Here is a 16,122-nt window from a genome sequence, read left to right on the forward strand (position 1 = left end):
TCACTGTTCCTGGTTACAATCCCTGGCCTCCTTCCAAACTCAGCTGAAGCACCACCTTTTGTCTGTCCTCCAGGTCCCAATCCCCTTATTTCCAAAGGTTTTTCTGTCTTACTAGGTCTGTACCCACTTGTGTACAGGGGCCTCCCTCAGATAGTGTCAGTTCCTTGGGGACGTGGCCTCTTGTGTTTGTCTCTATCTCAAGTCCTGGAACACAGTCAACGCTTAATAAGATGCTTGCTGACTGATTCATGATAGTATTCCCTCCACATTGGATGGGGAGGCATTCCCCCTTGGGACCAAGCAGGGCCCCTCTAATGACCAGAAGAAATGCTCGAGCTCTGTCCTAAGACAGGGGAATCAGGCTCACACTGAACTAGCCAAAGGCTGGGTGTGGCACCTGTAAAGTCAGCCCTCACTTGGTTTAAAGAAATTGGAGGTACAGCCTGAATGAACAGAAAGGGGAGCAGAAGCAGTCAGCCCAAAGGGAAGGAGGCAGCCCCAGGGCACTGGTAAGCCTCTCCCCTTCCTGGACTGTCTCCTTGGTCCCCTCAGAGCCTGGTAGGTGCCAAGGGGCTCCTTGGCCATTCTGGACTGAAGCACGTTGTGAGGGAGCCAACTGAGGCCTGTATTCTAGTCCTCCCCGCCTTCTGGCGCTGGAGGATTGGCTGCCCAGCCGGCCACTATCTGCCTGGAGCCCATCAGCATTCTGAGCACATCCAGGCACACACACACACACAGCACACAGGCTAACACACAGACTCAGAGCTCCTCTGCCGGAGGCAGCTTCAGAGTCACCCCACCGCCCAGTCTTTCCTGGGTTCTGTCGCGCCCTCCATGCCAAAGGGCTGCCTCCCCTCCCCCACCTGGGAGCAAGCCTGCGGGGCCATTGTGGGGGCTCTGACCTCTGCCAGTCTCCCAAAGCCATAAGCCTCTCCTTTCCCTTCTGCGAGCAGCAGCCACCTTCGCCATGCTAGCCCGAGCACCAACATGCTCCCACCTCGGTGGAACCTCTACATAGGGGTCATTTCAGAGGTGGGGGCTGAGTAAGACTTGGGCGGGGGGATTAGCGGCAGGGGCGGGGTCAGGAGAGCTGGCTGATCCCAAGGAGGGAAGGTGGGGTGCTTCTGGGATAGAGCCAGCCCCGCAGCTCAATGTGGGTGTGCCGGCAAGCCTAACCCTAACCCTCTTCCCCCACCCCCTCCCCGGAGAAACCTTTGCCTGAAGAATATCTTCGGGACAGGACCCTTGCCCTCGATGATAACCTTCTTGTGAACTACCCCAGTGAAAGAGCTAGGGAACGAGGATGAGGGGAGAGAGCGAGTGAGCTTGGCGGCAGGACCAAAGCAGGCTTGTCCAGCAGGGTGTGCGATATGCTTTTCTCCTGGTCGGCGGGCAAATGATTCACCATTGCAGCACGCCTGAGACTAATTAGTATGATCCTCACAGAGCAGGGAGCCGGGCATAGAGCGGCCGGCCTTGAGAGGAAGAGAGCGGCAAGTCAGTCCCTGGCCCCGAGCCTGCCCTGCCCTCCTCCGCCCTCCTCTGGAGGCTGGAACCCCAGCCTGGGGGTGGGAGACGGGAAGGGAGGGGAGAAGCGCCAGCCTCTAGGCCATCTGGCAGAAATTGCCTAACAGCTGCCTGAGACCCCCAGGAGGGTGGGCGGCTGCTGATGGTCCTGCCCTTCCCTGCCCTCTGGCCTTGGGTCTTCTCTCACTGGTGGCACCCAAATCTGTGGCGGGAGGCATGCCAGCTTCGGAATCATAGATCCAGGGGCTGCTCAGTCGTTGCTGGGACCCCTTGGACGACACTGGTCTAGCCGCTGGGGTGTCTGGGCATTTCTGCCAAGTCATAGATACACACTCACCATGAGCACTGCGAAGTGGCCCCAGTGCGGGCACTGAAGGGTGAGGAGGTCTCCCGCTGAGCCGACTAGGTTGCACCTGTCTCCTCGCCAGCCTCCATGTCCAGCGAGAAGGTCAAAATCCCAAGTGGCTGCCACAGGGGCCAGCCCCGGTGCCCAGGGTCTTAAGCCGACAATGACCGGAGCACTTAGGTTGCTGAGGCTGCACCCATCTGCAAGGCAGGCAGGCGGGATGGGATCAGAAACAGCCTGAGACACGGGGGTCCTCAGCCCAACCTAGCCCAATGCCTTTCCCTTCGCCCCTCCCCATCCCAGTTCTGGGCTCCAGGGCCAGCTGCCAGACACCCCACTCGGATAGCTGGCTGCTGCTTCTGGCCTTTGCTGCCCAGCGGCCTGCCTGAGGCAGAGAGCAGGGGGCTGGCCCCCTGATGACCCACGGAGGAAGTGCCAGGTACGGCGACTCATCTTTGGCCAGTTGGTGGGAGAGGATGCTAGCCTCCCACCTCTCTCAGCTCTGTTCAGGATGGCCCAGAAAAGAGCTCTCTGCTTCTTAGAAGGAACCACTGGTGGGCAGCTGGGAAAGTGCCTCGCTTGTACCGAGGTCCTCACGTTCTCCCCAGGCTTAAAAATCCGAAGGCGCAGCTATAATGCAAAGCCCCCACCCCCACCCCCGGAACTTCCGGGGAGAGCCAAAACGGCGTCTGCCTTCTCAGAAACAGCAACAAGTTTGGACCGAGACATTCGAGGCCTCGCTCCCATTTTCCTGGGATATTGTGTAGGAGGCCCACAGCTCTCGGCCCCAGCTCCCGGCCTAGGCTGCCTTGGCTCAGTCTGGTGGCTGGCAGACCCAGCCCGGGTGCCCAGGGCAGCTCGGCTTTGGTGCCAACTCTCCGCCGCTGCTCCTTCAGAATAAAGTTGGCTAAGAGGCTGGCTTCTCCCAAGCAGCAATGCTGCCCCCCCCCCCCCATTCCCCTGTCGAGCTGCCCAGACCACCAATGAAAGTACACAGCCATGTATATACGTGAGTATGTGTGCATGAACGCCTGTATACATGTATGTATGCGTGTGTTTGTGCACGCACGCAAGCAAAGGGCAGCAGCTGAGTGATCTGGCTAGAGAGCCTCCGCTCTCGCGAGCTCCCTTCCCTCTCCGCCCCCCCCCCCCCCCCCCCCCCCCCCAGCTCCGCCAGCATTCTGCGGCTCCTTGACATTCTCAACAGAAGCCGGAGCTCTCAGCTCCACCGCAAGGGTGATGTCCCCAAGTTCTTACCTATTTGCGCAAAGACAGCTGGAGTGGCCACCGACCTCCGCTTCCCGACAGCCGCAAGGCTGGACCAGTGGCCCGAGCTGCTGCTGCTGCTGGGGAAGAGTTTCCCATTGCGAAAGACGATCAATTTCAGCTTGCAGGTGGAGTTATCAACAGATTGCCGGGCGGGGGCTCCGGCGAAGGGGGCCGGCCGGGGCAGATGGACTGAGGCGACCACAGTGACGCCGTCGGCCGAGGCGGCGTTCTGTACAGTGAGGGAGAGGGGAGGGGAGCAAAAAAGGGAGGGAGAAGGGGGGGGGAGGGGGAGGAAGGGGAAGAGAGAGCGGCTGAGATTTGCTTACGTGCGTACACAAACACACGCAAAGAGAGGAGAGGAGAGGGAGGGACAGAGAGATAGAGAGACAGAGAAAGGGGGGAGGAAGAGTGAGAAAAGGGAGGGAGAGAAGGGAAGAAGGGGAAGGGAGTGAGAGAGAGGAGAGACGGAAGACGGAGAGAGAGGGAGAGAAGCGGAGACTCAAGGAAAGAAGCAGAGGCAGTCAAGAGGGAGGAATTGTGATGGGGGCGGGGTGGGGGGAGCGGTCCAAGACAAGGAAAGGAGAACCGAGAATTAGAAGCCAGTCTCTCCCAGGCTGCTGTCAGGGTGCTTCAGAGTCCTGCATCAGCCAGCTAGGCGGCCGGTCGAGGGTCTAGGGATGCCGAGAGTGCTGGGGATGCTTCAGCATCTGCAGCCGGCGCTGTCGCTTCTCCTCGTCTCCTTTCCCAGGGACTGGAAGCCGGAGCCCGGCCAGCCTGGGCGGTCGCCATGGGGATGGGCGGGCTCCCGGGCGGGCGGGGGTGGGGGTGGGCGCCCGCGGGGCCGCCTCCCTCCCTCCCTCCCTCCCTCCCTTCCTTCCCGCTTCTGCTTCTGCTTTTGCTGCAGACCTGGGGAACGAGGTGGCGGCGGCGGCGGCGGAGGCAGGGGCAGCCGCACGGCGGCCCAGCCTCGAGCGAGGACTAAGGCTCCCCCAGCTCCGGCTCAGGATCGGGCTCAGATTTAAAGAGCCCTCACGGGCAGCGTGACTAGCTCCCTCTTCCTCTACCCGCCTCTACCCTCCTGCCGGGTCAGCTGGCGAGAAGGCGCCCCGGGGCCAGAGCGAGACAAAGATCGACAGGGACGCGGAGAGACCTCGAGGAGCGTCTCGCCCACCCCCCACCCCCCCCCCCGGTTATTTCGATACGGGAAAGGAGAGGGAAAGCCTCCCGTTCTTTCACCACAGGAACGCACTTGAGGCAATGGATTGTGCGGGCCATCTCCTTCCTCCAAGCTAGCGTCCATGCAGACTCAGCAAAGCAAGGATCCCAGCACTGGACAGTGATTGTAGTGGGACTCCGCAGTCCGGGAGCCCGCCTCAGAGCCCAGCCCCAGGACCCGAATAGATCAGGGCACCACACCCAGTGGACCAGCAGAAGCAACTTCCTTCTCCCAGTTAATTCAGACCCCAAGACCAGCATGCCTCTGCCTCTAATGCTCTCTCACTTCCTAGCTGCCGGTAGTCCAGTCATCTCAAATGATGCAAAGTAACTTGTAGGACAGGGGCGGGAGCAGAGGACGGAGAAAGGGAAAGGGGAGTCTGGGGGAGTCAGTTTCCTTAGGAGGCTTCAGAACTTGCTAAAAAAAAAAAAGGGGGGGGGATATTTTTCCAAGTGGGAAACTGTGGCTTGGTGGCCTTCCTTCCCGGCTGCCTCCCTCCCTTTGTGTCCCTTTCTCGCTCCATCTTCTACCTCCCTCCAAAAACAAACGAACAAAAGCCAACTCAGAATCAGGCCTGTGGCAGAGAGGGACATCCTCGAGGTTTGACTTCCAGGCGTAGACTCCGGAGTCCCACTTAATGGTCACCTTGGAGAGCTCCCCTTCACGCTGTGCCTAGGCCACACTGACTGGGCATCACCAACACACACGCTTTGTGCGGGGACAAGCAGGGGCAGCTCCAGGTGAGGAAGACTGTTACCTTTTTCGTTTTTAGGAGAGTCTCCCAAATGAGAACTCCCAAATCTCTTGCTTTTTCTTAAGTTTTGCTGAGGAATTTTCTGCTTGCCTGTCAGTCAAAGAAGAGAGCATGTGCATTCCTGGTCCTCACACATCCACTCTGAGAGGGGGTCAGTGATTTCCCGGTGAGTGCAGGAAGGACCCCTCCCCAACATACATACAAAAATGAAGGACATACTCAACAAGATGGGCTGGGATCCCTCAGGCAGCACTCCCCACCCCTTGGGAGAGCATTTCCTAAATCAAAGAAGGCATCACAGCATGGGTCAATAACCACGGGTCAACAGGAAGATACCATACAGGAAGTTGGCTTTACAAGTAAAAATGACCCAAGTCTCTGGGCCAGGCAGCCCACTGCCAGTTCAGATGTCACTGTCAGCAGGCGTCACAGGTACAAAAGCATGTTCTAGAATTGCCAGGTCAATTTGAATGCCCCAGCTTGTGGGACAGCACCTGTAGGGCCCCCAGACCCCTGCCTTTCAAGCTCACCATGCTGCATCTATTGCTCAGCAAACATTTCCCCAGGACCAACTATGTGAACTATGCAAGGCTCCAATTTTCTCCCATACATCCAATTTCCCTTCCTTCCTTCCCCAGCTCTACCTTTGGGAAATTAAATCCTTAAAAGGATGTGGTAACATTAGCAATAAAGATATATGGTGTAGGTTAGGGGCATTTGATATGAATCCTCTGATGTCACCTCCTTATGAAAGTGTGTTCCAACACCAGCTGCCAATCCACAGATGAGAGTCTCCTCAGGTCAGAAGCATCCTTTATTTCTTAAGTATCTTTAATGCTCAGGACTCTGGGTGGGGTAGGAACTTAGGGAGAAAATGGGGCCCTCTTTAAAGTAGTTGACAGTTGATGGGAGGAGGGCTCTATGAAGATGTGAGCACAGAGAACAGAGCCCTGGGCTTGCTCTGCACAGAAGAGATGCTCTGAGGTCTGGGAGTTCAGGGCAGAGAGAAGTCACGTCCAACCAGGTAAAATCAGGGAAAGCTTCCTGAATGGAGTGACAGCTCTCTAAATCTTGAAAGAAAGTCTTACTTAGTCTACACTCCAAAGAGATCAAAGGAAAAAAGGAAAATGACCCATATATACAAAGAATTAGAAACTGATAGGATGCCCATAAATTAGGGAATATTTGAACAAGTTGTGATACATACGATTGTGATGGCAAATTATAGTACTGTAAGAAATGATGAAGGGGAACAATTCAGAAAAAAACCCTATATGAACGCATACAAAGTCAGGAGATGACTATGCAACAATAGCAATACTGTGATGATAATCAACTGTGAAAGACTTAGTAACTCTGATCAATACAAAGATCCATGACATTTCCAAAGGACTTCTGATAGAAAAATATTATCCACCTCCAAAGAGAGAACTGATGAACTCCGAGTGCAGATGGAAACAGACTTTTTTTTGTTTTATTTTCTTACTTCCCCCCTTTCCCTAGCAATATGGCTAATGTGGAAATGTTTTGCCTGACTTCATATATAGAATGGGTATAATTTTTTTTTTTGCCTTTTCAATAGGAAATGGAGGGTGTAGGGGGAGAGAGAGAATCTGAAAGAGAAAGTTTTAAAAAATTAAGCCTTAGAGTAGGAAGCCTGTCAAACTCATACTGAAGGACAAGATTAATTTCATTCCATGGCCCTTCAACAACACTCCTCACCCCACCCCCAACTCCTATTCCATCCTTCTTTACCTTAGTATCTTAGGAAGAGGTGGTCCTTTCTCTTGCCAAGGCCAATCTCTGTCCATGTTCATTACATTTCCCAAACCTTCCAATCTTACAGCAGTTTGCCCTATCATTTCCATTTTCTAGGCTTCAGTCTCTCCCTGGTGTCTTCCTTGTTGCTTGCAAAAATGTCCTTGTCTTCCTATCCTAAACAAACTCTCACTAGACCCTATATCCCATTATCTCCTCCCTCTCTTAGCTCAAGTCCAGGAAAAATCCATGTATACTCTTTGTCTTCATTTCTCTTCTCACTCACCTTTCACCTCTCTGCAGTCTGGCTTCCCACCTCCTCATTCAACTGATCGTGTTCTTTCCAAAGTCACCTGTGAGCTCTTAGGCACTAAATTGAATGGGCTTTTCTCAGTTGTCCTCCTTCTTGGCCCCAGTCTAGCCTCTGACCCCTTTCTTGTCTTGTATACAGAACTGTCTTCTCTCTAGGATGCCATGCAACTGCTCTTTCTTGGTTCGCCAGCTCCTTTGTGGGATCATCATTCACACCTTGCCTCCTAATTGTGAGTTTCCCACAGGGCTCTATCTTAGGTCCTCTCCCCTTTTCTTGAATTTTCTCTGGAAATCTCATCAGCTTTCATGGGTTCAATGATCACTCCTACCCCAGTGATTCCTCAATCCCTATATTCAGCCCTAGTCTCTCTTCTGAACTCCACTCTGGCATTACCAACTGACCCTCGGACATTCTGAGATGCATTAGAAACTCAACATGTACAAAACAACTCACTGTATCCCCCTGCCCCCATCTCTCCCATCCAAGTTTCCTTCTTTTTGTGGAGGGCACCAGCATCTTCCCTCCCAGGGACCCAGGTTCAAGACTCCACACTCTCCTTCACTACCCACATCCAATCCAATGCCAAACCCTCTTATTTTTAGCTCCATGACATTTCTCATCTTTCTTAAACCTTTTCTCCACATCTCTCAAAGTCATCAAGTAAGTCTCTCTCACTCCTTGCAGCAATTGTCTCCTAAGTGGTCTCTCTGGCACACATTTTTCCCCTCCCCAATTCACTCTCTACACATATACTAGAGTGTGTGATAACCAGACCATGGTTGCTGAGACTTTGACCAGCATCAAGAACAGTCTTCAAGTGGTCTGGATTGCCTCATCAGTCTGCCAGCAGAGGCTTGGTGGGCATTGGTTGGGCATGTCATAGACCCTTGTTTTTAGATGAGAGTGGTGGAACCTTCTGGCTGGGACCATGGCCCCACTCTCCATGATGACTTCTCCCCACACTGGGAGGCTGGATTTTGACTCTGACTAATAGTAATCCATGGGGAGCAACCATGAGATGGGAAGGCCAGGACCTAGAAGGTTGAGGCAGGGACCTTCCAGTGGGGGGTGAGCTTCAGTGCTAGCCCTGACTGCTGAATAGCCCAGCCTGGGAACAGGGAAGGGATCCAGCACTGAACATTCAGCCTCAGGCATCTGAAGGGTCTGGTTTTGCCCTGAATGTACTCATTCTCCTGAACAGAGCCTTCTTACCCTGTGTGTCTTGCTCTCTCATGAGCCTCCTATGGGATCCTTCCCAGAGTGTTCCTGGTAGCACCAACAGCAGGGAACTAAAGGACCAATCTTCTGGAGCAATGTTACTGGAGTGACTTCAGTTCTGTCTCATGGGTATCTCCCAAATCATGTCTCCAGCTTTGTACCTACCTACCCTCAGAGTCTTCCCTTCCCCTGCCCTCCCCAGTTTTCAGTAGGAACACCAGAATTTGACTTCTTTTACTCCTGATTGGCATTTCCCCTTGGAGAACCAGATTTTAACCTATGCCTAGGTCTACAGAAGTGGTAAAAGGACTCTCAGATCCAATGCAAGCACTCTGGCTAACAGGTATTATCTCACTTGACAGAAGAGGTCCCAGGGTCACAAATAGCCACACTATCCCCCCTCTCTCTCTGGAGGATGGCTACATTTCCTGGGGACCTTTACAATCCCTTAATCTAGAGCACTATACTAGTGAGACACTCACAGAGTCTAAAAAGTCAGTCAATAAACATTTATTAAGCACCTGCTCCATGCCAAACCCTGGGCTGCCAGAAAGTCACTTCTTTTCCTTGGTCAAGACTCTCTGTAGATCTCTAGACCTGAGATGAGCCTTGGGGGAAGGCTTTCCCTCAATGCCCAGGACTTTCTAGAGAGCTGGCCCCTTTCTGCCTCCGACCTCAAGAGAAGAGTGAGAGCAGTCTAGTTCTGTCCTGGGGGCTCCTCAGCTCATGTTTCAACTTGGCCCAGAAGACTTGGCTGCTCAGCTCATCTAATCATTGCCTCTAGGCTCCTTCTTCCAGCAGGAGGGCTGCTTCCCAAATTCCTCTCTTGCCCAGGAGCTGCACAATTTGCTGTTGGACCTCTAGCCTATGGGCTCTTCACCCCTCTCCCAGTCACTCAGTTCCCTGGGGGCAGGGAGGAGTGAGTGTATCTGCAGACACGAAAGTCCTTCAGGGAACTGAACAGTGACCCTCCTCCTGTTTGAATCTCACATTATCTTCATCTCTCCCTTACTCTCCTTTGCCAAAAAATGAGTCCCAGGGTGGCTATAGCCCTCATGTGTTGACATGGACCCAAGTTACCTGGCCTCAGGTGTGGGGCATCAGGGGAGCTTCATATCATGTACTGGGGGACACCTTCTGGGCCAGCATAGATAAAGCCTTGACCCCAACCTCCTCACTCAGCCCCTATGGGATGGGGCCTCTCCAGGGTCTTGCAGAGCCTCTCAGGGACGGTCACCCCTACCTTGACTTGCTGCCTTCCAACTCCATGCCTTCCCTTTTCTTCCTTTACCCCTGCTGACCTTAGTAATGCCTGCCACTAGCCCCACAACAGTGGATGAACTCAGAGCCCTGGGATCTGGGACCTCTTCCACTTAGGAACTGCATGACTGTGGGCTTTGGTTTCCTCATCTGCACAAGAGGGATGCCACTAAGCTTGCCTATGCCCCAGGCCTGGTGTGAGAAATGTCCCTTGTGATATGTTCCATGAATGGAAGCTATTTTTATTTTCACACAGTCTAGACAGAAGCTTCTGGCTCTGAGGTTCCCTACCCGCATTCAGGAGCCCCTAGGACCGCATTTTGGCTAAGTGTTATTTACCAAAGACAAATGTTTTGTTTAAAACACACTCAGGCTTTTTCCTTCTCCCCAACAGTATCATCTGCATCATTTTCAAAGGCATATTTCATGGTTATGCTGGCAAAGAGCTGCAGAGTCTGGCACTCTGAACACGGGCCTAGAGTCAGGCAGCATGGGTCTGAGCCTCAGCTTTGCCATTTGGGCCTGTGGTGGCCCGGAAGTGGCCTGGCATCCTCCTTGCTCTGTTTCCTCATCTGTAAAACAGAGATTCTAATGATGATCTCGCTCACAGGGATGTTGTCAGGATTAATCACCTATTATGAAGCAATCTACATGCTAATGTTTGTTATTTCACAGCTGTGAAATACAGACCTCTCCAGTCATGTGAAAAGGAGATAAGGGTTTTCTCATCGGGAGGACAAAAATATTATTCAGTGTGTCTCGTGGTGATAACAGACGCCATTATGCTTCTGGATGATGAAACTGCCACAACCCCCACCAGCTTGGTATTAGCAACAATATTAGTTTTTGCCCCTGAAACTGAAGGAGACACCACAAAACCCAGGAAAGTAACTTCCTATTGCCCATAGAAAATACAAGCCTCAAGACCAAAGTTCTCCAGGGGACCCACAACTGCCATCTCAGTCAAAATGAAGCCAAGAAAGCTGTCTCACAGCAGGCTGGGACAACAGAGAAGATTGTTTGCTCAGTAGAAGGATGGGTGTAGTGATTCAGCGGTGTGTGAGAATCATTCAGTATTTGTTTGTGTGAATATTTGAGGAAAACCTGAGTGTTGTTGGGGCAAATGGTGACAAAAGTAGTGATGATCTTGCCGGCATGATGGCCATAGTGATGTAGAGAAAGCTCAGTATGCTAATGATGGTGATGACAATGATGGTGGTGGCGGCAATGGGACATGATGACATTAGTGGTGAGGAGGAGGATCAGAAGTGAGGATCCACGCGGGGACTTCTGGTCAGTACAGTGACGCCAGCTGTTTCAGTGCCAGTGAGGAAAGCGGCGGGGATTCTACTGACGATGACTGGTGACAAAATGGTGACGGGACTGATGGAGGCGATGGCGACTGGGACAATAGAGACAACAGGGGTGAAGATCACGCTTCTATGACTCTGATGATGACGGAACCACGGGACAGTATCCAGAGGGACACAGAACAATGGGGAGGGGGCAGAGGATGGCCGTCATGCCACTGAAGAGAATGGGGATGAACTCCACAATGCTGAAAAGACTGATGGCCATGTTGCTGATGGGGCTGATGACAACGGTGGCAACGGAGATGTTTAGGAGGAGGACCATTGACATAGCACATGAAAGCTTGCCAAGCACTTTACAGATGTTACCTTGTTGGATCCTTACAACAATGCTGTGATGTAGGTGCTGTCATCATCCCCATTTCACATGTGAGGAAACTGAAGCGACATGCCCAGGATCGCACAGCTATGAATGTCTCAGGTTGGATTCGAACTCAGGTCTTTCTGATTCCAAGTCTAGCTCTCTGTCCCTTGTGCAACTTAGATGCCGCACCAAAATGGTCATGATTGTGATCCTAGTGGCAGGTCATGGCGGCAGGGATAATAGCCACTCTCATTTAAGCAGAACTTCATGTAAGTCACATATGTGAGACGATGAGACGTCTGTGTCTTCCTGTGTCTCCTGTGATTTGGGACTCCAATGTTACTGAGATTATGTGCCAGTAGGCTTCCTCAAAGGCTTCTTACTTGGAAAGGCATTAACAGTCTTGTAAGTAAAAATCTAAGAGAGTTAGAAAGAAATATGTTTTAATGGACCCAGAGAGTGCCAGGATAGTGCACGAAATTACTGCAATGTATTAAGTGACATTAGCCCCCTACAGAACTCTGGGAACTGGCATATATAAGTCTATATGGAAGAAATCATGCTTATTTAATAATGAAGTGAAAGGCCACTCCTAAGGGATGCTGGTGGCTAAATGAGAGGGAAGTGAGAGTGCAATCATTGGGCTGGAGAAATGATTCCAATGTTCCATAGTCCTGCAGTCTCCCTCATGTAAATTTCTCCGTCACAGTCCAGCCATGTCACTTTGTAAAGCACTTAGTTTGGTGCCTGACACATAGTAGGTGCTTGTTCCCCCTTCCCTTCCTGTCATAGAAAAGCCAGGATTATGCTTCTTAAATTAGGGCTTGGAACTCTGTACGCCACATAGCTAGGAAGCTAGCCACTGGGAAGACCATGCATTCACATCACTCCATAAATTCTCTCCATGTGGTCCACCCAACAGGTAGGAGTTGGGGGGTAGGGGCAGTCTTAAGTTCCTTGGACTTGGCAGGGTGAGAATAGTGCACACAGGCTACCCCAGGCTGACGTCTTGCTCTCATGATATGATGAGTCATTAGCCATCTCTTTGATGGCATCTCCTGTCCATCTCTCCCTTATGATTCCTCAAGAGTAATGGGTTCCAGCTACTCACATCCTCCATGAATTTCTGCATGGCCTTTTGGGTAATCCCACTCTTCCCTGCATCCTCTCTCTCCCATCCCTCCCCTCTGCTGGGCTTCCACAGTCACAGCCCAAGAATGAAGTCCTGACTTCAGGTCCCACAGATTCCTCCTTCACCCCCTTCAATCCATCTTTCACCAGCTACACATCAGCCTTTTTAGTTTGCAGATGTGGTGCTATCAATCCTTACTTACTGTCCAAACTTCCACCTGGAAAACAAAAGGGTCCCATCCTTCATCGCTGTCCTTCCCAGTCTTATCTGCCACAAGGTCCCCCCTTCCTGCAGAGCCTATCCCATTCCCTGTCTTTGCTTCGCAGGTTCCCTGCACCTGGGATACCTGGCTTGTTCCTCCGATTCTGCTGAAAACTCTCCCAGCCTATGGAGCCCAGCTCAGGGCCTCCTTTTTCCTCTCCATGACTCCCTATGTGGAGTTCCAGCAGTCAGGAATGGCCTGGCCAAACCCCCTTCTTTATAATCTATATACACCTCCCTGGTGCACTCGTCCACAGCCACACCAGAGGCCTCCGCAGCACTTTGTATCTTATCTCCTCTCTGGCCTAGTAAAATACTTGTTTTTGTTTGTTTTCTGGGGTCTTCCAAGTCTTAACCAAAGGGCTTTAAACAGAAATGGAGGGGGGAGAGGAAAGACTATGTGTCCCACTGAGAAGCCCCCAGGCGGGAAGAAGCAGAATAGTTGAGAAGTCCATTGGATCACTGATGTCCTTGGCCTTGGAAGCAGCAACAAATGCCCCAAGGATGGACCACAGGGCCAGGGGGACTCAGCTGTAGTGGAGCAAGCTCCTAGCACTGTAGGACTGCAGATCAGTGGAATCAGGGTCAACCCAGGCCCTGCCAAGACAGATCTTAGGAAGGGGATGGGAGAATCAACAGACCCCAATTGGGCCTCTGATGCTAAGGGAGCTCCCATCTTCAGTGAGTGAGGGAGAGCTTCTGCTTGGCATCTGGCACCAAGTTCAGCTCTGCCCCTCCACTGACAGAGAGCCAGCCTCTGGGTACAAGTTTTGGGAACCACATAATGAACCAGCTCAGGGTTGATGCCAAGGACCCAAAGAGGCAGAGTAAACCTTCTGGGCTGTGCACAAGGAGACAGGGGGAGGACTTGCCCTTAGGCCCTCCCCCCCAGGAGTGACACAGGAAAGGCAGCAGGTGTTCTGGCTGGGGGTGGGGAGGCGGAAGGCCATTCCTCTTGGATGATTACCATGGGACAGCTATGGCTAATCCCCTGGTTGGGCTATCCAGGATCCTCTGTGGCTCCCAATAACCACACTGCCCTGGTGGGCAGACTCTGTCCAGGACTTTCTACAGCCCTGTGGGTGAGAGTGGGAAAGTGGGACCACCCTCCCATGAAGAGATCACCTCCCTCTGGGCAAGCAGCACCTGGCATAAGCTGGGACCATTTGGGGCCCCTGAGGACATTGATGCTCACTTTCCAGGCATGTGGGGGGCGGGGCGTGGGAAGCACTCAGTGTCCATATGGAAGCTGAGGCATCTGAGGGGACGGATGCTGGAAGGTGCTCAGTGCTCTCAGCCATGACCCCTCGGCATCACGTAGGACGTAGGGAGCCAGCATTACTCACCGAGGGAAGGAAAACCAGCTGGGGTTGCCATGACAACCAGTTGCCTGCCCCCAGCATCCTCCAAGCCAGCGCAAACATGTCTGCAGTGACTCCTTCACAGAGCGGTTCTTACCACAAGTCAAAGCCTGATTTGAGAAGCTGAAGACACGATTAGCAAATGAGGAAAATGGACAAGTCCTCTGCTGCTTCCACAGGGCCCCCATGGCACCCGGATGCATATGGGGGCACAGAAGCATGGCACCCAGGATGGAAGCAGTTCTTGGTCAAGAGACACATTCATTGGAGGAGCCTCCGGCCCAACTTGGTACACACTTCCCAACGCAGCTGTCCCCTCTTAGCTGCAGGCTTCCATAGTCAGTCAGCAAACATTTATTAGACCGCTTCTATGTGTTAGGCACTGAGCTGAGCATAGAGACTGACAACAGCATGGGCAGAGAATAGCTGGTCTGAAAAAGGGCTGGGTGTTTGGTGAACTCTGAATTGGGCCATGGCTTCAGCTGGGTGTAAGAGGGCATACAATATTTAGATAAAGAAGGTGCCTGCCCTCAGGATGCTTCTAGTCACAAGATGGATAAGACCAACCCAGACAATATGACAATACTTCTGCGAGGCTCCCATGAGATAAAGACATAAAGCACTTGGCACACTGCTTGGCAGTGCTATGGATTGTAGCTATTCATGGGTGAGGAGAGTGGACGACCATGTGTGTCCATTGGAGAGGGCACTCCTGTCCAGGGGCTGGGTGCTGTGATGCCTCCAGGGCAGCAAACCTGAGATAATTCAATGACCTGGAGAAATGTGCTCCAAGTGGACACTGAGACTTAGAGAGGAGGGTGGGGTTTGGGGGTCTTCATTGCAGCTGAGCATTGAGGGTATGGGGTGGGCAGAGAGGAGGCCAGCAATTGGCTCAAGGACAGACTATGGGGACAGGAGTAGAAGGGATCATCTTGGACAGGAATGGGAGTCGTGCAGATCAGGGAGGGCCTTGAATGCCAAGCAAAGGCACAGGCAGCAGAGGGAGGTGCTCTCGGTCATGGGAATGATGCCACTGCATTGTCTGCAGGGACTTTGGCCTCTGTCTTGTCTTTCCTTAGTCCTCATTTAGCAGATCTTGCAGGTCTCCAAATAACATTTCTGTGCTGCTTTATCTCTTGCCTGAGACTCTGTTCCATGATACTCCCAGTATTTTTTTCAGTCAGGCTTCTTTCTCCCCTCTCCAAGGAGAGCCTGGGGCAACCTCTCTGGAACCGGATCATGATCACTCCTTAGGACAGAGCTTCTTAACCTGAGCCTGGGTTTGGACAGCTCTGGGGTGGGGACAACATCTTTGTTCCACTGACTTGTAAGGAGAATTCAGCATTCTTCTATCTGGCAGTATGCCAAGTTGTTGGACAAGGAGCTCTCATTTCAGGGGCAAATGTTTACATTGAGAAGTGGTCCCAAAATGATGTGCTCCTTAGCACACTCTGCCCTATTGTGACCACGCTATCTATCCCTAAAACTGGACAGATGGCTGGTGGGCACGCAGGACCAATCGGCATCGGGTGCTTTTCTTTGACTTGTGGGATGTTGTGGCCAGAGAATTCAGCTCCTGGTGTCTAGCCTTCTGGGAGTGAGGTTCTCTGCACCTAGTCATGCTGTTTGGCATTTGGGCATAAGTATAGTACAGATACTATATTATATATACTATACAAGTATAATACATATTTGTCTAGCGCCATGGACCCAGCCAGAGATTGGGTTCTGATGACAGTTTGTGGGGGCCACAGCCAGCCCACACCCCTGAGGGCAGCATCAGAAACACAGTTGTGATGCTGGGCAGGGAAGCCAAAAGCCACTTGGAATTCCCTTTGTAGATTTTACTCATTTGAGAAGCCTGACTGTTGGGGCTGGAAGAGAGGTTATTAACCTTTCTGTGAGGATCCCTTCTCCAAGTCATGTTTTTAAATAGACAAAATGCAACGTACAAGATTACAAAGGAAATTATTATCAATAATTGTGATCTATCTATCTATCTATCTATCTATCTATCTATCTATCTATCTATC

At 52.1% G+C, this 16,122-nt stretch overlaps 1 protein-coding gene across 1 annotated transcript in view; it reads right to left on the reverse strand.

The window, feature by feature from the left end:
• ADGRA1 (adhesion G protein-coupled receptor A1) overlaps nt 1–16,122 on the reverse strand; it is a 303,872-nt gene that overhangs the window by 78,234 nt on the left and 209,516 nt on the right. Inside the window, exons 13-14 of the mRNA XM_069101685.1 lie at nt 3,131–3,371; nt 1,865–2,073 (exon numbers count right to left, since the gene is read on the reverse strand). Of these exons, the coding sequence (XP_068957786.1) occupies nt 1,865–2,073; nt 3,131–3,371 (450 nt within the window). The remainder of the gene's footprint in view (nt 1–1,864; nt 2,074–3,130; nt 3,372–16,122) is intronic.

Source organism: Petaurus breviceps, unplaced genomic scaffold (assembly GCF_028583685.1).
Source record: "Petaurus breviceps papuanus isolate PSGF00001 unplaced genomic scaffold, PetGlider_PUasm1.0 490, whole genome shotgun sequence".
NCBI classification, from domain to species: domain Eukaryota; kingdom Metazoa; phylum Chordata; class Mammalia; order Diprotodontia; family Petauridae; genus Petaurus; species Petaurus breviceps.